The following is a 23,992-nucleotide window of genomic DNA, read 5'->3' on the forward strand; positions in this document are numbered from 1 at the left end:
TTGTGTTTCTATCCTTGAATCCCTTTCCTCTGTCTCCCTGCACAGGTTCCCAACCCCCTACCATTTTAGTTTACACCCTCCCCAATAGCACTAGCAAACACGTCCCCTAGGACATCAGTTCCAGTCCTGCCCAGGTGCAAACCGTCCAGTTTGTACTGGTCCCACCTCCCCCAGAACCAGTTCCAATGTCCCAGGAATTTGAATCCCTCCCCCTTGCACCATTCCTCTAGCCACGCATTCATCTGAAATATCCTTCTAATTCTACTCTGACTAGCATGTGGCACTGGTAGCAATCCTGAGATTACTACCTTTGAGGTCCTATTTTTTAATTTCTAACTCCCTATATTCAGCTTTTAGGACCTCATCCCGTTTTTTACCTATATCGTTGGTACCTATATGTACCATGACAACTGGCTGTTCACCCACCCCCTCCAGAGTGCCGGGAGTTCAGACCTGAAATTAGAAATGGTTACTATCTTAATTACCCAATGATTGAGAAGAAGCTGTTTAATCATTCAAATTGACTGGCTTCAGTATCAAATAAATATTTAATTGACGTCAGAAGATCTCCGATGCCATTTTGGGACTCAACTGGGTGGCGCACACGCCATGCACACTGCGCCCAGTATCAGCGGGCGGTCATGTCCACAGGAGCCCAAAGGTAAGTACTTACTTATTTTTTTAATGCCAGGAGGGGCAAGAGTATACAAAAATACACAAAAACAACCTGGGCCCACCCCACCACTCAGGGCCCATCCCCCTCTCCTGCTGAGAATGGACTCTTTCCCCTCTTCTCAACCTTTTCCAGCAAAAATGGAGCAAGCCTCCTAAAAACCACAAAGAGGCAAAATTGTACAAGTCAGGTTTCATTTTTGCTAGTTTCTTGCTGTGATTTTTTGCTTCAGTGTAATTATCTTACTTGTAAGTAAATCTGTTTGGTAAGGTTTTAGCCTGAATCCAATGGTCTGACAGTTTAACATTTACCTTTTGGAGTGGGCAAGAGAGTGTGATGGGAATCCCACGTGGTCTTCGGTGCTGAAGAACATATTTCTAGGGTAACTGTTCATCCTGTGGCAATGCTATCCATGCGTGGCATAAAGGTGCAAGCTGTAGTTCTCAGAGAAATCAACTTCTTTGCTCTGAACACAAATTCAGAATGTTGCAAGAATTCCCAATTTGCAGCAGTAATGGAACATTTTCATATTCTGGTGGAAACATTCTTAATACAAAAAGAAAATGTACATTTTACTTTACTTTTTATACCTTTTTCTTGTTTCACAAAGTTAGTCTGAACATCTACTTTACCTCCCCGCACCGCCCCCTCCCCCCGTCAGCAGAGTGGAACAGCCCAGCTCATGGACTTCCCTGCTGACCTATTCAAAGCCACTTGATGGTCAACCTGAACAGCACAGAAAGGGACCATCTCTCTTCTTCCAAAAAGCTGAGATGGATCTTTAGGGACCAAAAAAAAAGCAGCCGAGCATTTGGTATTTCCCGGTGAAGCTCAAGGATGAATCTCGGCCAACACTGACCATCAGGCTTGAAGCTGAGGTGATACAGTGGGGTTTGATTTTATTTACAGCATGGAAAACTATAGTGAACTCTTAACCTTTCTCAAATGGGACAACTGTAACTTTTAATCACCATCCAACATCCCTCTCTACCTCTACACGTTGTGACTGTGCTATGGGTTAAAATATTGTGTAAAGGGTATATACTGAGCCAGGCTGAGAGAGCAATGTGGCAATTGTTGGATTGTTGAACGGTTGGTGCAGTCACTGTGACATAACTCTGGGACTGTGCAAAATAAGTTACAAACCAGTTAAAGATAATACAAGATGGTATCGTCCATTATAAGACATTTAGACCATCCCACTGTCTTACATAGGTACGGGAGTATCGCGGTTATGTTACTGGACTAGTAATCCAGAGAATGTGAGATCAGTTTAATAAATCTGGAAAATAAAGGCTGGTATTAGTAAAAGTGACCATGAAGCTGTCGGATTGTTGTAAAAACCCAACTGGTTCACTAATGTTCCTTTAGGGAAGGAAACCTGCCGTCCTTACCCGGTCTGGGCCTATATGTGACTCCAGTCCCACACCAGGGTGGGTGACTCTTAACTGCTCATAGTGGCCTAGCAAGCCACTCAGTTGTATCAAACCGCTAGTTAGGGGAACTAGAGATGGGCAATAAATGCCGGCCTTGCCAGTGATCCTGAGAATTAATAAATAATATGAATAAGCTGCTGTTGTCCAGCATTCGGGATTGCTTCCCTGGGGGTCAGTTTGTGCCACAGGATCCTGGAGTGTCGGTGGGTGACTTGTGCTCAGATCTCTCTGTTGCTTAGAGTTCAGCTACTGATTTCTCACTTGTTACCCCTGGCTCCTCGCCATGACGGGGTGACTGAGACCAGCAGTTCATGGTGTGGGGAATTGCAGAACTCTGTGGCACCCTGAAACATGCAGAGTAATTAAAGCACTTTTTACTTTGCCTTTTGTAGGTTGCAGAAAGAAGAAAAATAAAAGTTTCTTCAGGTAAATGCTGTCAATTTTTGTCTGATTTTCGCTCCTGTGAAGCACCTTGGGACGTTTTAGTATGTTAAAGGCTCTATATAAATGCAAGTTGTTGTTGTTTCGTTTGCTGTTCCTACAGTTAATTGGGGTTAGAGTTTTATTGTGGGGACTTTGAGCTGATGTGCTGCCCAGTTCCAGACCAATCTTTTACCTTTTCTTAATGTTATTCGGCAGTTTCTAATTGACCTGGGTTGGTGCAGCCCAATAAAGTCACTGGAACAAAATATCTCTACACTACTATACTTAACGCAGAGTGGCCAGCAGCCCTGCATTAACCCTCTGCACAGTGTGTAAATGCACCAACACACTGGCCCAGTAATTCCGTTCCAAACGCGTAAGTACGGCCGGGGTACTCACGCGTCTGGCCGGAGGAAATGCCAGTTTTCAGCATGCACAGCGCATGCGGGGAAAACCGGCATTTCCTGTCCTCTGAACGAAGAGGTTCAGAGGCACAGCGTGTGCGCTGTGAACTTCATCGATTTCATTCATGGATTCAGTGAGGTTAAGTCCTTACAACTTACACATGAAAAAAGCATGTGTAAAGTTGCTCCAGAGGCTGCGGAGGAAGATATATTTTATCGTGGAGCTTCTGAAAGGCAATATTTTTGTTTGGGAAAGGGAGGAAAGTTATTTTAAGAAATGCTGAGGTAAGTTTTAAAGTTTAATTAATTTTTTTAAATGGGTTTTCAGTACTGTAGGTAGAAGGAGCAATTGTGGCTGTGTGAATTGAATTTGCTGTGTTTATTAAATGTGAAAATGACTGTTCTAAAATGAGTAATGTAACATTTCCAACATTTTTAAGAAAGAAACTTTTCATCATTCTTTTAAGTAATTATGTATGTATGTCCGTATATATTCCTTTACGTATATGTATGTATGTATATATTCCTTTACTTATGTGTATGAATGTATGTATTTAATTATGATTTTCCAATAAGTTACTTTCTCTGAAAGTCATAATTAAATACATACATTCATACACATAAGTAAAGGAATATATACATACACTAGCTGGGGGAGCCCGGCTTTGCCAGGGCTGTTTTGGGCCGGGCAGTTTAAATGGAGTCCCAGGCTTTGGGGCCTCTCTGTGTCCCTCTGTGAATCTGCTGCCGGGCAACATTTTAAATCGAGTCCCAGGCTTTTGGGCCCTGTCTCTGTGTCCCTCTCTCAATCTGCTGCCGGGCAACATTTCTACCTTTTAATACCTTGAAAGATGAAAGTGAAAGTACTTATAAAACGTTTTTGGTAAATCTTATGTTATTTTTAAAAGAGATACTAACTTTTTCAAAGCTGGATAGAGTAGTTTGAGCTGGAAGCTGAAGTAATGGCAGTGAAACAATGGCTGCCAGATCCCTGAGATGAAAACGATTAGTCCCGCCCACACACACACACACCGATTGGCCAACCATCAGGGGACCATACTGTAGGATTGGTCAATCGTGACGGCACAGGATTGGTCGAACCTTGACGTCAGTCAATCAATGCTAGCAGATAATGAGTTTAATTTTGAAGGTTTTTTGCATAAGGCGCGAACAATTTTCGTCCGACCGAAAAGTAAATATGCTTACGAGCGTCCCGGAAGCGTAAGCTTTCTTCGGAGGTAACGCGCGCGTAGGTATGCTCTATAACTTTCGAGCGCATAGCCGGACAGACGCACACGTGAGGACAGACAGACAGAAGGACAGACAGAAGGACAGACAGATAGACAGACAGATCGATTCCTTTATATATATAGATACATATACGCAAAGGAATATATACAGGCATACATACATAATTACTTAAAATAATATATTACTGATGAAAAGTTTCTTTCTTAAAAATGTTGGAGTCATTTTCACATTTAATAAACACAGCAAATTCAATTCACATAGCCACAATTGCTCCTTCTACCTACAGTACTGAAAACCCATTTTAAAAAACAAAAATAAACTTTAAAACTTACCTCAGCATTTCTTAAAATAACTTTCCTCCCTTTCCCAAACAAAATTATTGCCTTTCAGAAGCTCCACGATAAAATATATCTTCCTCCGCAGCCACTGGAGCAACTGTACTCATGCTTTTTTCATGTGTAAGTTGTAAGGACTTAACCTCACTGAAAGCATGAATGAAACTGGCGAATTTTACTGCGCACGCGCTGCCTGTACAGTCGCACGCGTTCTGCCTCTGAACCCCTTCGTTCAGAGGACAGGAAATGCTGGTTTTCCCCGCATGCGCTGTGCATGCTGAAAACTGGCATTTCCTCCGGCCAGACGCGTGAGTACCCCGACCGTACTCACGCGTTTGGAACGGAATTACTGGGCCAACATTTTACATGTCAATAAAATGAAAAATTTAACAATTGCACGATTTGCCCCCTCGCATCTGCGACTGAGGGTCCAAGGAGGTGCATTGCGCAAGAGGTCATCGTCGTACGTATCCTCACACTGTTCCCTTTCGGGAACTGTATGAAGTGGTGGAAGGATTTCTGGCCACGTTAACGCTCCTTCCGTGACCATAACCATCTTCATTCCAGCCATTAGGGTGGTTAGTCCTATGGCGTGAGGGTTTTACGGGCTCCCACAACCCATCTGAGGGGGTGGGGCCACCCACACCCGCGGACGCAAGTATCCCGCTGGATGTCCACCCAGAATTTATAGCTGGAGCTCCGACTCCACTTGCCGGGACTGTCTGGAGCGGGGTTCGAAACCCTACTCCTTCTGGCCCAGCGGCGGGGATGCTTACCGCTACGCAAAAGGCCCACTCCGCGCAAAAAGGTGACACCCATACGTTTCCTGCGCCTTTTCCCTCCCCGTGACTGGAGCCCTATGCTGCCACTTGAAAGACCAAGCTATCATCTGTCCTTTTTGCGGCGCCTTGGACTTCTCATTACCAATGATGAGCAGGCGCTGCGCCTCCACCTCCTTGAGGAGATTGCTGAGGTCATCATCAGTTCAATTGTGAGTTCTTTTAATGCCGTGAATTGTGCTCATTCCAGCCATTTCACGTAGCTAATCGGAGTGGGCCTTTGGCGTAGCGGTCGGATCCCCACCGCTGGGCCAGACGGGGTAGGGTTTCGAACCCCACTCCAGACAGTCCCGGCAAGTGGAGTCGGAGCTCCGGCTCTAAATTCTGTGTTGACATCCAGTGGGATATTTGCGTCCGTGGGTGTGGGTGGCCCCCCCTCCTCGTATAGCTTGTGGGAGCCCGTAAAACCCTCCCGCCATAGGACTAACCACCCTAATGGCTGGTACAAAGATGGTTACGGTCACGGAAGGAGCGTTAATCACGGCCATAAATCCTTCCACCACTTCATACAGTTTCCCAAAGGGAACAGTGTGAAGACACGTATGACGACGACGTTGCTAAATAAATAAATGGAATGAAAAAAATTCTTTCAGGGCTTTTAAAAGTCTTTAAATTGCTTTAATTCTGTTTAAAACTACTTCAGATTCTTCAAAATAATGTAAACGTTTTTAAAAGTTTATAAAAGTTACCAAAAGCTTCATAAAAATACCAAAAACCTATTTGAAATGCTGCTCTGCATATAAAAATGCTTTGCAGCTTGTGAGAAACATTGGGGGCGTGTCCTATTAAACTGAGACCTCAAGGGGCGTGTCTCAGTTGCACTGCGCGCTCCAGACTTCGCGCTGGCTGCACTCCTGGGCGGCGTGACGTCAGACGCTGCCCGGGATTCTTCTCTTTCAAAAAGGAATTCCAGGCGTCCCTGGAGGTGAACGGCAGGCGCGTCGGGTAAGTGCAGATGGGGGGCTTGCACGCGCGGCAAGCCCCCGATCCGAATTTCTGCCCCACTATTCCACTGGGTCACTTGTAAACTTGCTATGTAAAACATTCTGTACTTACTTAAACAGATGCTTTTTGTTCTCCTCAGGGGAAGCAGCACTAGCGACACTTCTTAGTACCTGCCCATCGAGGTTCATACTCCTCACTCCCTCTGCTGGATTCATGTAGAGAAATGTTTATAATGAAGCTGCATTGTCACAAGTTCTTGTTTTAAGAAGCTGACCAACTGTAACAACGTTTGTTGAGATTTCCCTGTGTTCAGTGACTGGAGAAAAAAGTCCCAATTTTGTGAATTCAAAGAACCAGATGTGACTGGTGGAGGAGGACCAATGTCAGCTCTTATTGGTCAGTAAAAGTTTGACATTACAGCTTTACAAATTAGCTGTTTTTATATCAGGTCAGCTGTCTGAAGTTTGACAGTGTGTGTGAATTGTACTTATGTCACTAAAAGCATTCATCTATATAATTAAAAGTCTTGACTCCTGCTCATGCCTGTTGCATCAAACCTTTCAAAGACGTCACACCTGAAATTACGATCTCAGAGGCATCAAACCTAAAAAGCATCACACCTCAGAGAGTCATCTCAGGGTGTCACATCTGAGGGTGTCACATCCCAGTCTGTCAGATATCAGGATGTCACATCTCAGAGAATCACATCCCAGGGCGTCACATCCCAGGGCGTCACATCCCAGGGCTTCACATCCCAGGGCGTCACATCCCAGGGCGTCACATCCCAGGGCGTCACATCTCAGGGCATCACATCTCAAGGCCTCATATTTCAGGGCATCACATCTCAGTCTGTCACATCTCAGTCTGTCACATCTCAGTCTGTCACATCTCAGTCTGTCACAGCTCAGGGGGTCACAGCTCAGGGTGTCACAGCTCAGGGTGTCACAGCTCAGGGTGTCACAGCTCAGGGTGTCACAGCTCAGGGCGTCACATCTCAGGGCGTCACATCTCAGGGCGTCACATCTCAGGGCATCATATTCCAAGGTGTCACATCTCAGGGCGTCACATCTCAGGGCATCACATTTCCGGGTGACATCCCAAGGTCTCATATCCTAGGGTGTCACATCCCAGAGTGTCACATCTCAGGGCATCACATCTCAGGGCGTCACATCTCAGGGCATCACATCTCAGGGCATCACATCTCAGGGCGTCACATCTCAGGGTGTCACATCTCAGGGTGTCACATCCCAGGGTGTCACATCCCAAGGTGTCATATCTCAGGGCGTCACATCACAAGGTGTCACATCACAGGGTGTACATCTCAGGGTGTCACATCCCAAGGTAGCACAGCCCAAGATAGCACATCCCAAGTTGTCGCATCTCAGGGTGTCACATCTCAGGGTGACATCCCAAGGTGTCACATCCTAGGGTGTCACATCCCAGGGTGTCAAGTCTCAGGGCGTCACATCTCAGGGTGACAACCCAAGGTGTCAAATCCTAGGGTGTCACATCCCAGGGTGTCACATCGCAGGGCATCACATCTCAGGGTAACATCCCAAGATGTCACATCCTAGTGTGTCACATCCCAGGGTGTCACATCTCAGGACATCACATCTCAGGACATCATATTCCAAGGTGTCACATCTCAGGGCGTCACATCTCAGGGCATCACATTTCCGGGTGACATCCCAAGGTCTCATATCCTAGGGTGTCACATCCTAGGGTGTCACATCTCAGGGCATCACATCTCAGGGCGTCACATCTCAGGGTGTCACATCTCAGGGTGTCACATCCCAAGGTGTCACATCCCAAGGTGTCATATCCCAAGGTGTCATATCTCAGGGCATCACATCACAAGGTGTCACATTACAGGGTGTACATTTCAGGGTGTCACATCCCAAGGTAGCACATCCCAAGGTAGCACATCCTAAGTTGTCGCATCTCAGGGTGTCACATCTCAGGGTGACATCCCAAGGTGTCACATCCTAGGGTGTCACATCCCAGGGTGTCAAGTCTCAGGGCGTCACATCTCAGGGTGACAACCCAAGGTGTCAAATCCTAGGGTGTCACATCCCAGGGTGTCACATCTCAGGGCGTCACATCTCAGGGTAACATCCCAAGATGTCACATCCTAGTGTGTCACATCCCAGGGTGTCACATCTCAGGACATCACATTTCAGGACATCATATTCCAAGGTGTCACTTCTCAGGGTGTCACATCTCAGGGCATCACATCCCAGGGTGTCACATCCCAGGGTGTCACATCCTAGGGTGTCACATCCCAGGGTGTCACATCTTAGGGCATCACATCTCAGGGCATCATATTCCAAGGTGTCATATCTCAGGGTGTCACATCTCAGGGTGACATCCCAAGGTGTCACATCTCAGGGCATCACATCCCAAGGTGGCACATCCCAAGGTGTCACATCTCAGGGTGACATCCCAAGTTATCACATCTCAGGGCCTCACATCCCAAGATGTCACATCACAAGGTGTCACATCTCAGGCTGTCAAATCTCAGGGCGTCACATCTCAGGGTGTCACATTTCAGGGCGTCACATCTCAGGGTGTCACATCTCAGGACGTCACATCTCAGGACGTCACATTTCAGGGCATCACATCTCAGAGAGTCACATTTCAGAGAGCCACATCTCAGGGTGTCACATCTCAGGGTGTCACATCTCAGGGTGTCACATCTTAGGGTGTGTAAGCGGTTTTTGATCCTAGCCCAATTGTTAGATGGACGGTTCGAATCGCCCCTGCCTTACGAAAGTTCTATACCCGGGAATTATTATTCAGAGTTTAAATGAAATAAGTCACGGACAGGAATACTTCGGTGAAAAATGAAACTTCTATTTATTTGGTCTAACATCATCATCATCATCGGTGACCACTCCAATTCGAGTATGGTATGTCCTTCATCAGTTATCTACTTGTGGGTCTTCAGGTGGCTGTGGAGGCCAATCCGAGATCCACAGACTCTACTACAGTGTGGGCATGTAAGACTATTGGTACTAACTGGAGTATGGCTCTTCTTAAGTTGTTGTCTCTCCTTACGGCACTGGCGTTTATCCTCAGCGGCACGCTGGAGATTCTTTTCATGTAGTGCAGCACCATTGTGGATGCATTTTCTCCAATTGTCTCTGTCCAGTGCGATTTCCTCCCAGTTATTAATATCGATATGGAACTTTTTGAGGATTACTTTGATGTTATCTTTGTAACGCTTCTTTTGACCACCAGGAGACCTCTGCCCTTCCTTCAACTGGGAGTACAGAACCTGTTTTGGGAGACGTGAGTCTGACATGCGAATGACATGTCCAATCCATCGGAGTTGATGCTGCATGATGAGCGTAGTGATGCTGTAGATATTGGCCTCTTCGAGTATACTCCAGTTGGTACGCTTGTCCTCCCAGCTGACCCTCAAGATTTTGCGTAGAGAGCGTTGGTGGTATTGCTCTAAGGCTTTGAGATGTCTACTGTACGTAGTCCAGGTTTCGGCTCCATATAAAAGGGTGGGAAGGATGATGGCTTTGTATACAAGAATTTTAGTTTGGACTTGGAGGTCATGATTTTCAAAGACTCTCCTCCTCAGTTTAGAAAAGGCTGCACTTGCACAACTCAGGCGGTGATGGATTTCAGAATCAATGTCAGCTTTGGAGGATAAATGGCTACCAAGATATGGAAAGGTGTTGACATTTTCAAGGGTGTTATTATCAATCTTTATAGAGGGAGGAGTTGCAAGCTGATTAGGTGATGGCTGGTGGAGCACCTGGGTTTTCTTTATATTCATGGTGAGGCCCAGAAGTTTGTAGGCTCTGGAAAAAGCATTCAAGGCGTTTTGTAGATCATGCTCGGAAAGAGCTGTGATGGCGTTATCATCTGCATACTGTAACTCCATAATGGTAGTGATGGAGCCTTTGGTCTTGGCCTTAAGCCTGTTGAGATTGAAAAGTCGGCCATCAGTACGGTAAAGGATTTGAATTCCGGTGGGAAGATCATTGCCGATGAGATGGTCTAACATACACTGGCTGAAACATGCAATACTAAACGAAATCACTATCCCTGTGGAGAATAAAATCCAGATTACAATTAACATACATACAGTACAAAACTGGGGAATATAACAAGCAGTAATTCCCTTGTTGCTTTGGTAGACTATAATTCCACCTCTATCAACGAATTACCCAGTCGCATAAACCCCTTCGCCTGGCTGAACCAAACGAAGCTCCCACCCTCGGAATAGCCCAAAAGCTTCACTTCTGAGAGACTATGCTTACCCCCACATGTGGTTGGTTTTGATCGCTCTGCTCGTCGGCTTCTCTGGTACTTCTTGTTAGTTCGATCTTGTAGGAGCAGGGAGCAAGAGAGAGAGAAAGAATGGTGGAAAAAAATCTATCTTTATAGTAGTCCCTATCTTTTCCTGCCAATCTTTTAAAATCCATTTTCTGAGCACTCCGGTGCTTAATCTGTGATGAGTCATCCTCGGACCCATGCGTATTGGATTAATGGCCCTAAGTCTGGGACATATCTTTCGGTTTTTGTGTTGGAAAAAAAAGAGAGCAATAAAGTCCAGCGAGCAATGCGTGCACTACTCACCGTGCCGTCCTTTATCCTCCCATCCAGAAGCATCTGAGTGGGCGTATGATGGGTTAAGAAAGTTATCGGGGATGCCCCGGTGAAGATTTGTGGTCTCCTCATGGTCCAATGTGTGGCAAGCAGGTGCCTCTCACAATTGGAGTACCCCCTCTCTACATCTGTGAGGATTCTTGATGAGTATACCACAGGCCTCAGCTTGCCATGCCGCTCCTGGAGCAGCACTGCGCTCAAACTGTCCCCTGTGGCAGCTGTAGTGTCCGCGTATCAATAACACACGGACTGCAGGAGAACGGTAATAACAGGTGTTTACTGAACAGAGGGTATGCTGGAACTGAAAGTACAGAAGCCTGCTACGGCTTTATATACAGGTGTGGTCACTGCCGGTACTACAGTATAAAAGCAGCTCTCTCTTAAAGGTACATACACAACAATTCCTCCCCTTTTAGATAAACAGTACATAACATTCATTTAACAATTAAATAATAACTAATTACAATTACAATTTTCTCTGTACTATATACATCAACTGAAGTAATCATTTATAAATTCAGTCTTTGAGGAGGCTTCCTGATCCTGTCTGGATAGCGCCTTTCTCGAGTATCCTGTTCTTGCGGCGGAGTCGATTCTGGCTCATTGTCATTGGTTGGTTCGTCAGCTTCCAATGCCACTGATTATGAGGTAGACGCAATCTGTACTTCGGGTTCATCACCAGGTGCGCATGCTCGTGGTATGGGTTTGACTTGTTCCTGTGACTCTAGAATCTGGTCAGCATGGCGTCTCACGATGCTCTCTCCAACGTCCACTGTGTACATTAGTGGTCCCTGCTGTGTGCATATCGTTCCTGGCTGCCATTTTTCTGTTCGGTAGTCGCGGGCCAAGACTGGTTGCCCTATCTTGAAGCTCCTGGTTGGCTTCTCATTGATGTGCTGGAATTGCTTATCCTCAACATCTCGTCTTATGTTTGGTTTGAGCAAATCCAGGTGACTTCTTAACCTTCGGTTAAAGAACATTATGGCTGGAGCTTGGTTGGTGACTGCATGTGTCGCATTCCGGTAAGCAAACAAGAAATTATCCACCTTGTGTTGTAGTGGTATGTTGTCATTATACATCGCCTTTATTGCTTTTTTAAAGGTCTGAACAAACCTCTCAGCCAATCCATTTGTGGCTGGATGATATGGGGCAGATGTGTAATGTTTTACCCCATTATTCTTCAAAAACCTCCGGAAATCCTTGGACATAAACTGTGGTCCATTGTCGGAGCAAATCTGTTCTGGCAAGCCATTCCTGGCGAAGATGGTCCGTAGGACTGCAATAGTTTTCTCCGTGGTGGTGGAGGACATTTTGATGACATCTGGCCATTTCGAATGTGCATCCACGGCGATTAAAAACATTGAGTCCATAAATGGACCAGCAAAATCAATATGTACCCGTTGCCATGGAGATGAGGGCCACTCCCATGGGTGTAGCGGGGCCTGTGGTGGAGCGTTTTGGACTTTCTGGCATCCTGTGCATCTCTTGGTCATATCCTCAATTTCTTTATCGATTCCCGGCCACCACACAAACGCCCTGGCTAGGCTCTTCATTTTTACCCCTCCCAGGTGACCCTCATGAAGCTCATTGAGCACTCTTTCTCTCAACTTGGGTGGAATTACCACTCGGGATCCACACATCAAGGTCCCCCGGCACACTGACAGCTGTTCTCTCCTTGGCGAGAATGCTGGCAACAGTGAGTCGCCATGTGCTGGCCATCCCTTCACCGTCAAATCATAGACCCGAGAGAGTGTCGGGTCATTTCGGGTTTCCTTCTCTATACTTGAGTTTGTAACAGGTAGACATTCGACTATGGTCGAATGGAATATCTCAACAGGGTCCACTGCAGGTGCTTCCTCCACCGTAGGCAACGGCAGGCGCGACAGCCCATCAGTGTTTCCATGCTGTTTCGTACCCTTGTACTCTATGTCATATTGATGTGCCCCTAGAAAAAGGGACCATCTTTGCAGCCGTTGCGCCGTCATCACCGGAACGCCCTTCTTTGGGTTAAAAATGGAGACAAGAGGCTGGTGATCAGTCAGTAGGGTGAATTTCTGCCCGTGCAGATAGTGATTGAACTTCTTCACCCCCCACACCAGGCTGAGGGCCTCCCTGTCAATCTGGGCGTAGTTACGCTCGGCTGAGGTTAACGAGCGCGACGCAAAGGCTATTGGCCTCTCTGAACCGTCAAGGAATTTGTGTGACAGCACCGCTCCAATGCCGTAGGGAGACGCATCACATACCAACCGAATCGGTAGTGTTGGATTGTAGTGGGCCAATACTTCTTTTGAAGTGATTAGGCATTTACATTTCTGAAAGGCACGCTTACACTCATCACTCCATTTCCATGCTACTCCAGTTTGCAGCAGGGCGTTCAGTGGGTGCAGAATTGTAGATAAATTTGGCAAGAACTTATGGTAGTAGTTCACCAACCCGAGGAACGACCTCAGTTGCGACACATTTTCTGGTGCTGGAGCCTTGACTACTGCCTCAATCTTGTCTGGGGACTTATGTAACACCTCTTCATCGATCATGTGGCCACAATACAAGATTTGTTTCCTGAAAAACTCGCATTTGGGGCGGTTGGCTCGTAGCCCATATTCTTGTAATCTAGTGAGCACCTGCTCCAGGTTGGCAAGGTGTTCACTGTCATTTTCGCCCGTAACCAGGATGTCATCCAAATAACACTGAGTCCCCGGAATCCCTTGCAGGACTTGTTCCATCGCCCTCTGCCAAATAGCCGGAGCTGATGCTACCCCGAATACCAGTCGGTTGTATTGGTAAAGACCTTTGTGAGTGTTTATCGTGAGGTATTTTCTAGATGCTTCTTCTACCTCCATTTGTAGATACGCTTGGACCAGATCAATCTTTGTAAAGCGTTTCCCTCCAGATAGTGAGGTGAAAATATCTTCTATCTGCGGAAGTGGATATTGTACTGTGTGCAGGACTGGGTTCACAGTTACCTTAAAGTCCCCACAGATGCGAACCTTCTTCGGCTCCCCAGGCGTGCTGCTCAATGATTTCTTCATTACAGGAACGATGGGTGTGGCCCACTCACTCCAGTCCAACTTGGACAGCACACCCGAACGCTCCAGACTCTCCAGCTCTGCTTCGACAGCTGGGCGGATCGCGGACGGTACCGGTCTGGCCTTAAAAAAATTTGGGTTTGCGTTATCTTCAATTTTTATCATTGCCGTTACTCCTTTTAGAGTCCCAAGTCCTTGCTGGAACACCTCTTTCGCGTCAGTTAGAAGTTTTGACAGTCGTCCAGGTGTGACGTCGTCATCCTTTTTGTCAGCCACAGTTAGCGCCTGAATGGAATGCCAATCCAATTGTATTTTTCGGATCCATTCACATCCTAATAATGGTGGTCCTCCATCTTGTAGTATATATAGATACAGTTTCTGTGTTTCCTTGCCGTTGTATTTAACGGGCACCCTTATTTTTTCCTCTGGGGTAGACTTTTTGCCCCGTATATGTCTTCAATACAATGGACGTGTCCTTCAAGGGTATGTGTGAGAATAGCCGCTCATAGTCTCGTCGATTCATGACTGTTAGGGCTGATCCTGTGTCCAATTCCATCTTTACTTGGGACCCTGCTATCATGAGGGTGACCCAAATGGTTCGGTGATCCTCCTTTGCGATCACGTTGTGTAACTTTAGACAACTTAGTCTCCTGCTCCCGGAGTCATTATCACTCTCCTGATCTTCTGAACTACTGTCTGTCATTTTTTTTACTTTCTTGTACTTTTCCTTAGTAGTTCTTTTAGTGTTGGTTTGCTTTCCTGACCTGCAGACTCGTGCTATGTGTCCCACTTTTCCACATTGCCTGCATACCTTGTCCTTAAACCAGCAGTCCTTCTGGTCATGGGTTGTTCTGCCGCAGCGATAGCACTTTTCTGCTCCATATGCCATTTTGTTGGTGATATATTCTTGCAGTTTCTGTTGTATTTCCGCAGCTCCCCGTGCTGCTGCTTCGTAGGATACTGCCACGCTGAAAGCCTTTTCTAGCGTAAGGTCCTTTTCCGAAAGTAGTCGTTTCTGGGTTCCTTCACTCTGGAGCCCGCAAACAAACTTATCCCTTAAGGTATCTGCCAGTCCTGCTCCGAACTGGCAGTGCTTCGATAACTTGCGTAGTTCCGTAAGATAGTCAGCATTACTCTCATCTTTGTGCTGGTTTCTTTTATGGAACTTGAATCTTTCTGCTATCAGCAGCGGTGTAGGGTTTAGATGTTCCTGTAAGATATTGACAATCTCTTCATAGCTTTTCTCCATTGGTTTAGCTGGGCTGATTAAATTCCGCAATAGGCCGTACGTTCTCGCGCCCATCAAATTTAATAATACCGACGCCTTCTTTTCATCGGCCACCCCATTTGCCTTGCAGTACACTTCAATTCTTTCCACATACGTGGTCTAGTCTTCTATTTCGTTGTCGAAAGCAGTGATACTGCCACTCTTCGGCATCTTGGGTGGTTTAAAATGGCGTCTCCCGTGCTTTTCCTTCTTCCCCAATGGATTAAAATGGCGCCTCCCGCGCTTTTCCTTCTTCCCCTTGCTGCCAATGCTGCTCCTAGCGTTCTAAATAGTAATGGCGGTGTCCCGCGGCTTCGGCGCGTCTCTCTTTTGTTAGTTAAATTCCTTAGTTTTATTCTTCTTCGACGCTGTCCACTGCGCGTCTCTTTTCCTTCCCCTCTTTTATTTTCTGTAACGCTGCCCGGCTCTTGAGCACCGACCGCGCCCTGTGTGCTCCACCCTCTCTCTCTCTTTTCCTTCCTGACGACGCTGCACGGCCGCCTTGCAGAGCCGCTCGATCGAGCTCAAGCCCGCCGCAGTCAGGAAGGGTCAGCGCACTACCTGCTACCAGCACGATTTGCTGGAACACCTTGACTGGGGAGCCAAGCCCAGCTCTCCACAGCTTCCCCTGCGATTCACTGAACTCCGATGGATCACTGGGCGGTTGCTCACGGTCGACGCCCATTGCTCTGGCTTCGACCTCCAAGAAGCTTCTTTTTAGGGATGGATCCCCATGAGGTGATGCAGTACTGCAGGTGAGTTCGAACCTGCTCGTCGCCATTGTAGTGTCCGCGTATCAATAACACACGGACTGCAGGAGAACGGTAATAACAGGTGTTTACTGAACAGAGGGTATGCTGGAACTGAAAGTACAGAAGCCTGCTACGGCTTTATATACAGGTGTGGTCACTGCCGGTACTACAGTATAAAAGCAGTTTTCTCTTAAAGGTACATACACAACAGCAGCTACCTCCAAAAATAACTCCTTTCCCCCATCAATCGCTCTTAAAGCCGGTGCGGTCTGCAGATCTCCCTTCAGACGACTAAAAGCTGCCATGCAGTCCTCATCCAGCCCACTCCCTTGTGGAGGAGCTGGGGTAGAGGAGCTGCCGTAGCGGCATAGTCCTCTATGAAATCCCTGCAGCACCCTGTGAGTCCTATGAAGGGTCTTACCCCCGTTACCGTGGTCGGGGCAGGTAGCTCCGGTACCACCTTCCTCCTCGCCGCATCGATGGCCCTCTCCCCAGCACGCACGGTCAGCCCGAGGAATTTTACTTCCTGCTGGCCGATCTGTGCTTTCTTGGGATTAACTTTGAACCCAGCTCCCTTTAACAGATTCAGCAGCTCAGCCAGCAGGGGGCCATGCTCCTCCCCCTCGTTGGAGAACAAAAGCAGGTCGTCCACATACTGCACAAGCTGCTGTGGTCTGCTGAACCCTTTTAAACAGTTGGCCATACATTGGTGGAAAATAGAAGGACCGTTGTGAAACCCTTGGGGAAGGCAGGTCCATGTGTACTGCTGACCCTTGAAAGTGAATGCGAACTTATACTGGTCCTCCCTTTTGAGAGGGATAGACCAGAATCCATTCGAAATGTCCAGCACCGTGAATGTTTTTGCGGATGCTGGGATACTCCCGATTAGGTCAGCTACGGCTGCGACGGTGGTGGCACAGGCTGGGATGTTCTTGTTAAGAACCCGATAGTCCTCAGTGGCTCTCCACGAATTGTCCGGTTTCCTAACCGGCCAAATCGGAGAGTTCACATGTGTTGCTATGGGTCTCAACACACCCTGCTCAACCAGTGATCCCACTGCCGTTTCTAAATCCGCCGCTGCCTCTCTGGGGAAGTTGTACTGTTTCTGTGGTCGGGCCATGGGGTCTCCTTCTACTCTGACCTCCACCCCTATTACCCTCCCACAGTCGTGCTTGTGTGTAGCGAATGCCGCGAGGTTGGCTCGAACATCCGCTATATACGCCGCCGGGGTAGAAGTGACCAAAAGTTCAAGGTCATAACTACCCTTGGGCTTCATCATACACACGGTTCCCTTGCCTTGCTTCCCTGGTATAACAACCACCTCCTTCTCCTTTCCCGTGTATACTGCCCCCCAAAGACAGTGATTCCGGAAATCCACCAATAGCTTGTGGGCCAGTATGAAGTCTGCCCCCAAAATGCCTATTCCCTCTCTTTTGTGGTCTGGGGATCCCTGGAATCGAACCACCCCTCTGCTTTGGCCTTGATCCTGGGCAGGCTGTTCGCCACCAGGGTCCTCAGCCAATAAGCCCTAGGCTCCCCCTGCAGCTGCGCCCGGTCAGGCACCCTCGCACAGGTACTCTGGTAGATGGGCCAAAGTCTGTCCGCAAAAGCCTGCAGTGCCTCCCCAGCTGACTGCAGTGTCCTTTCCACTCGGGGGAAGGGACTTCCATCATTGAGGCCCATAGCCTCTAGGATGTCATCCTTTATCCCCTCTAACGTACCCTGCCCCCTCTTGCTACCCACTGAAAGTGACTGGTACAACCTACTATTCAGGGAAAATGAAAGTAATTTGGCTGTCTCAGCTTCGTTACAATCTATGATCCCCCCACCTGCTCTACATCCATAAAATGGACAGATGGGTCCCCTGTGCTGGTCAGGTTAGAGCCATTGCCTGCAGCTGGGGGGTCGTATACGGGACCACGAAGTCACTCTGCAGTGCTCCTTGCTCTTGACTGTCTACGGGCGCACTGTATTTTCGCTGCCGGACAGGGCACATGGGTCCTGGTCCCGCCACTTCGTGCAGTGGTCGAGCGTCCTCCTCTGCCTTGCAGTCCTCCTTATCTACCACCTGCTCTTCCTCATCGACCCGGGCCATTCCCAGAGCTACCAAGCAGACCATCCCTTTGGCCTTAGATAGAGCATCGGTCAAATTCCGGATCTGCTCCTGGCAAGGACCATGATTACCCGTATCAAACCCTCCAGTGCTGGCGACTTTGTATGCCACCTGAATATCCTTCAACTGCTCTCCCAGCAACTTTACCTCACTCAACAAGCGAGCGTTCTCCTCCCTAACCACCCTCTCTTTCCCCTTTGCCTCAGTTACCTGGCATTGCAGGAACTCCTTATGGTTACGAAAGGTTTTCACCTGGCTTATCCTTCCCTGCTTCTCACCCCTTAGCTCCGTGCATAACCTGCTCCCTACTACAGCCCTTGCGTCTGACTGTGCCTCGGACTCCGAGCTCTGCCTTTAACTTAGCAACCTGCTCATCTAGCAGTTGCACTTTTCTTTGTAGACAGACGAGCCATATCGCCTTTTCAATGCTGTGCCTATGCTCCTTGCCCTCCGTCCATTCTGCCGCTGTGTCCACCGGACGCTCAGCACGCAACAAGCCTAGCACCCACTTCTTAGTGACGTTAACCTTCTTAAACGCATATGAAGAAAACCTTTCCTCCATTTGGGACCTTTCGCCAGAAGCGCTGTCCATGACTGATTTACACTCCTTTAACCCAGGTCCTGGCGCTGGTCGCCAAGAGATGTAAGCGGTTTTTGATCCTAGCCCAATTGCTAGACGGACTGTTCGAAAGTTCAATACCCGAGAATTATTATTCAGAGTGTAAGTAAAATAAGTCACAGACAGGAATGCTTCAGTGAAAAATCAAACTTGTATTTATTTGGTCTAACATACACTGGCTAAAACATGCACTACTAAACGAAATCACTATCCCTGTGGAGAATAAAATCCAGATTACAATCAACATACATACAGTACAAAACTGGGGACTATAACAAGCAGTAATTGCCTTGTTGCTATGGTGGACTCTAATTCCACCCCTATCAACGAATTACCCAGTCGCATAAACCCCTTTGCCTGGCTGAACCAAACGAAGCTCCCACCCTCGGAATATCCCAAAAGCTTCACTTCTAAGAGACTATGCTTACTCCCACACGCGGTCAGCTTTGATCGCTCTGCTCGTCGGCTTCTCTGGTACTTCTTGTTAGTTCGATCTTGTAGGAGCAGGGAGCGAGAGAGAGAGAAAGAATGGTGGAAAAAGCTCTATCTTTATAGTAGTCCCTATCTTTTCCCGCCAGTCTTTTAAAATCCATTTGCTTTTGAGCACTCCGTAAATGTGTGATGAGTCATCCTCGGACCCATGCGTATTGGATTAATGGCCCTAAGTCTGGGACATATCTTTCGGTCTTTGCGTTGGGAAAAAAAACTGGCTCCCTTTTGGCTGGCTGAGGATAGTGGGTTCATTGTTCTGCTTCTCTTCTGAGATGGAGGTGAGAAGTGCTTTGCATATTAGAGTGGTTTTTCTAATCAAGTTCAATGGCCCCCTTCCTTTTTCCAGGACTGTTGGGCGAACCCATACATACTGGATGAGGGACAGTTCTTTTGTCACAGCCAACTGCCATGCGTTCTCTGGAGTTTTAACAAACCAGTCTTTCACGTATCTGCACAGGGCGATCCCATAACAGGGAAAATACCCTCAGAAAAATCTCATAAAGTGCACAAAAATATTCTTGACTGAGTCCATTCTTCAGAGACTTTGCGATCTCTTCAGTGTCACATCTCAGAGAGTCACAACTCAGTCTGTCACATCCCAGGGCGTCACATCCCAGGGCGTCACATCCCAGGCCGTCACATCCCAGGCCGTCACATCCCAGGCCGTCACATCCCAGGCCGTCACATCCCAGGCCGTCACATCCCAGGCCGTCACATCCCAGGCCGTCACATCCCAGGGCGTCACATCCCAGGGCGTCACATCCCAAGGCGTCACATCCCAGGGCGTCACATCTCAGGGCATCACATCTCAGGGCGTCACATCCCAAGGTGTCACATCCCAAGGTGTCACATCCCAAGGTATTACATCCCAAGGTGCCACATCCTAAGGTGTCACATCTCAGGGTGTCACATCTCAGGGTAACATCCCAAGGTGTCACATCACAGAGCATCACATCTCAGGGCATCATATTCCAAGGAGTCACATCTCAGGGTGTCACAACTCAGGGTGACATTCCAAGGTGTCACATCTCAGGGCATCACATCCCAAGGTGTCACATCCCAAGGTGTCACATCTCAGGGTGTCACATCTCAGGGTGTCACACCTCAGGGTATCACATCTCAGGGTGACATCCCAAGGTGTCACATCCCAGGGTGTCACATCTCAGGGCCTCACATCACAAGGTATCACATCTCAGGGTGTCAAATTTCAGGGCGTCACATCTCAGGGCGTCACATCTCTGTCACATCTCAGTCTGTCACATCTCAGTCTGTTAGATCTCAGTCTGTCAGATCTCAGGGTGTCACATCTCAGAGTCACATCTTAGGGCGTCACATCTCAGGGTGTCACATCTCAGGCTGTCACATCTCAGGCTGTCACATCTCAGAGTCACATCTTAGGGCGTCACATCTCAGAGTGCCACATCTCAGGGTGCCACATCTCAGGGCATCACATCTCAGGGCATCACATTTCAGGGCATCACATCTCAGGGTTCACATCCCAAGGTGTCACATCCTAGGGTGTCACATCCCAGGGCGTCACATCTCAGGGCGTCACATCTCGGTGTCACATCTCAGGGTGTCACATTCCAAGGTGTCACATCTCAGGGTGTCACAACTCAGGGTGACATTCCAAGGTGTCACATCTCAGGGCATCACATCCCAAGGTGTCACATCTCAGGGTGTCACATCCCAAGGTGTCACATCTCTGGGTGTCACATCCCAAGGTGTCACATCTCTGGGTGTCACATCCCAGGGTGTCACATCTCAGGGCCTCACATCTCAGGGTGTCAAATTTCAGGGCGTCACATCTCAGAGTGTCACACCTCAGAGAGTCATATCTCAGGGTGTTACATCACAGGGTGTCACATCTCAGAGAATCATATCTCAGGGTGTTACATCACAGGTTGTCACATCTCAGAGAGTTACATCTCAGGGTGTCACATCCAGAGCGGCTGGAGCAGACCTGGGAGTGGATTGAGGAGCGCGGCGGCAGTTTAAAAGTGGCGGCAGCGAACGAGGCCCGACCAGAGCGGCTGGAGCGGACCTGGGAGTGGATTGAGGAGCGTGGCGGCAGTTTAAAAGCGGCGGCAGTGAATGAGGCATACCAATTCAGCAGCGGGGGAAGAGAGGTAAAAAGTAATCAAAGTGTGACGTCACCAGGAAGCAGGTAAGTGATTGGTTGGTGAGTATTTCTCTCCTTTTTAAACTTAAACTCTGGTTTATAGTTACTAAGGTCTCTCTGGTGTAGCGGGGACTGTTGGTAAACCATTTAACTGTAGAGTAATTAGTGGGATTGATTGATTTAATTCAAATTCAATTAATTAAAGGGTAAGTCATGGCAGGACAGCCCGGCCATGTGGTATGCCCCTCCTGCAATATGTGGGAACTCAGGGACACTTCCTGTGTCCCTGACAACGACATGTGCAGGAGGCGCATCCAGCTGCAGCTACTGACAGACCGCATTGCGGCACTGGAGCTGCGATTGGATACATACTGGAGCGTTCGCAATGCTCGGGATGTCGTGAATAGCACGTTTACACACCGCAGGTAGAGGTTGGACAGGAAGAAAGGGAATGGGTGACCAACAGGCAGAGTACTAGGTGCAGGCAGGTAGTGCAGGGGTCCCCTGTGGACATCCCCCTCTCAAACAGATACACCACTTTGAGGGGGGATGGCTTATCAGAGGAATGCAACAGCAGCCAACTTCCTGGCACCAGGGGTGGCTCTGCTGCACAGCACGGGAAGAAAAAGAGGGGTATCACAGAAGCCCCACAGTGCAGATAGAGACCATTTGGCCCATCGAGCCTGCACCGACACATATCCCACCCGATCCCCGTAACCCCTACACCAACACATATCCCACTCTATCCCCGTAACCCCATGTATTTAATCACCCTAACACTAAGAGTCAATTTATCATAGCCAATCAACCTAACCCGCACATCTTTGGACTGTGGGAGGAAACCGGAGCACCCGGAGGAAACCCACGCAAACACGGGGAGAATGTGCAAACTCCACACAGACAGTCACCCGAGGCCAGATTCGAACCCGGGTTCCTGGCGCTGTGAGGCAACAGTGCTAACCACTATGCCACCGTGCTATAGTAATAGGGGATTCCATTGTAAGGGGAATAGATAGGTGTTTCTGCGGCCGCAAACAAGACTCTAGGATGGTGTGTTGCCTCCCTGGTGCAAGGGTCAAGGATGTCTCAGAGCGGCTGCAGAACATCTTGGAAGGGGAGGGTGAACAGCCAGTTGTCGTGGTGCATATAGGCACCAACGATATAGGTAAAAAGCGGGATGAGGTCCTAAAAGCGGAATATAGGGAGTTAGGAGGTAGATTAAAAAATAGGACCGCAAAAGGTAGTAATCTCAGGATTGCTACCAGTGCCACGTGCTAGTCAGAGTAGAATTAGAAGGATACTTCAGATGAATACGTGGCTAGAGGAATGGTGCAAGGGGGAGGGATTCAAGTTCCTGGGACATTGGAACCGGTTCTGGGGGAGGTGGGACCAGTACAAACCGGACGGTTTGCACCTGGGCAGGGCTGGAAATGATGTCCTAGGGGGAGTGTTTGCTAGTGCTCTGGGGGAGGGTTTAAACTATAATGGCAGGGGGTTGGGAACCTGAGCAGGGAGACAGAGGAAAGGGAAATAAGGATAAAAGCAAAAGATAGGAAGGAGAAAAACAGAAGTGGCAGTCAGAGAAATCAACGGTTTAAATCAAACATGGCCACAGTAAATAATAATTCTAATAGGTCTAAGAGCGTTAAAAAAACAAGCCTGAAGGCTTTGTGTCTTAATGCGAGGAGCATTCATAATAAGGTGGATGAATTGGATGCGCAAATAGAGGTAAACGAATATGATTTAGTTGGGATTACGGAAACGTGGCTCAAGGATGGCCAAGGCTGGGAACTCAACATCCAGGGGTATTCGATATTCAGGAAAGATAGGCAAAAAGGAAAGGGAGGTGGGGTAGCATTACTGGTTAAAGAAGGGATTAACACAATTGTAAGGAAGGATATTAGCTCTGATGATGTGGAATCTGTATGGGTAGAATTGAGAAATACTAAGGGGCAGAAAACGTTAGTGGGAGTGGTATATAGACCTCCAAACAGTAATGCGGAGGTTGGGGATGGCATTAAAAGGGAAATTAAAGAAGCGTGCAATAAGGGCTAACCAAATTAGTAACTGTTAGTTCCGTGTATCTTAATGTTGTGTCCTTCAGTAATCAGACAACAGACTGCAGGGAACGATTCAACAGGTGTTTACTGAATGAGGGTTACTCTAGAACTAACTCTACAGATCACTACTCAGAGTTTATATACAGGTGTGGTCACTGCCGGTACTGCAGTATACAGGAGCTGTAAAAAGTAGTTCTCTCCCTTAAGGTATTTATACATTACATACATTACAGTAACAATACTGTGGAGGAGGAATTCCTGGAGTGTTTACGGGATGGTTTCCTGGACCAACATGTCGAGGAGCCAACCAGAGATCAGGTCATCTTAGACTGGGTATTATGTAATGAGAAAGGATTAATTAGCAATCTTGTTGTACAAGCCCCCTTGGGTCGGAGCTATCATAATATGATCGAATTCTTCATTAAGATGGAGGATGAAGTAGTTGACTCAGAGACTAGGGTCCTAAATTTAAATAAAAGAAACTACGATGGTCTGAGGAGCGAGTTGGGTAGGATTGATTGCAGAATGTCACTTAAAGGGTTGACGGTGGATAGGCAATGGCAAACATTCAAAGACCGAATGGATGAACTACAGAATTTGTTCATCCCA

General features: G+C 47.8%; 1 protein-coding gene across 1 annotated transcript in view; it reads left to right on the forward strand.

Annotated features, from left to right (window-relative positions):
- LOC147121358 (uncharacterized) overlaps nt 1-6,842 on the forward strand; it is a 39,591-nt gene extending 32,749 nt beyond the window's left edge. Inside the window, exons 5-6 of the mRNA XM_085981556.1 lie at nt 2,502-2,535; nt 6,446-6,842. Coding sequence (XP_085837682.1) covers nt 2,502-2,535; nt 6,446-6,473 — 62 coding nt within the window. The 3' untranslated portion in view covers nt 6,474-6,842. The remainder of the gene's footprint in view (nt 1-2,501; nt 2,536-6,445) is intronic.
- The last annotated feature ends 17,150 nt before the right edge of the window (nt 6,843-23,992 follow it).

Source organism: Somniosus microcephalus, chromosome 3 (assembly GCF_052327205.1).
Source record: "Somniosus microcephalus isolate GS21.2 chromosome 3, FLI_Smic_1.0, whole genome shotgun sequence".
NCBI lineage: Eukaryota > Metazoa > Chordata > Chondrichthyes > Squaliformes > Somniosidae > Somniosus > Somniosus microcephalus.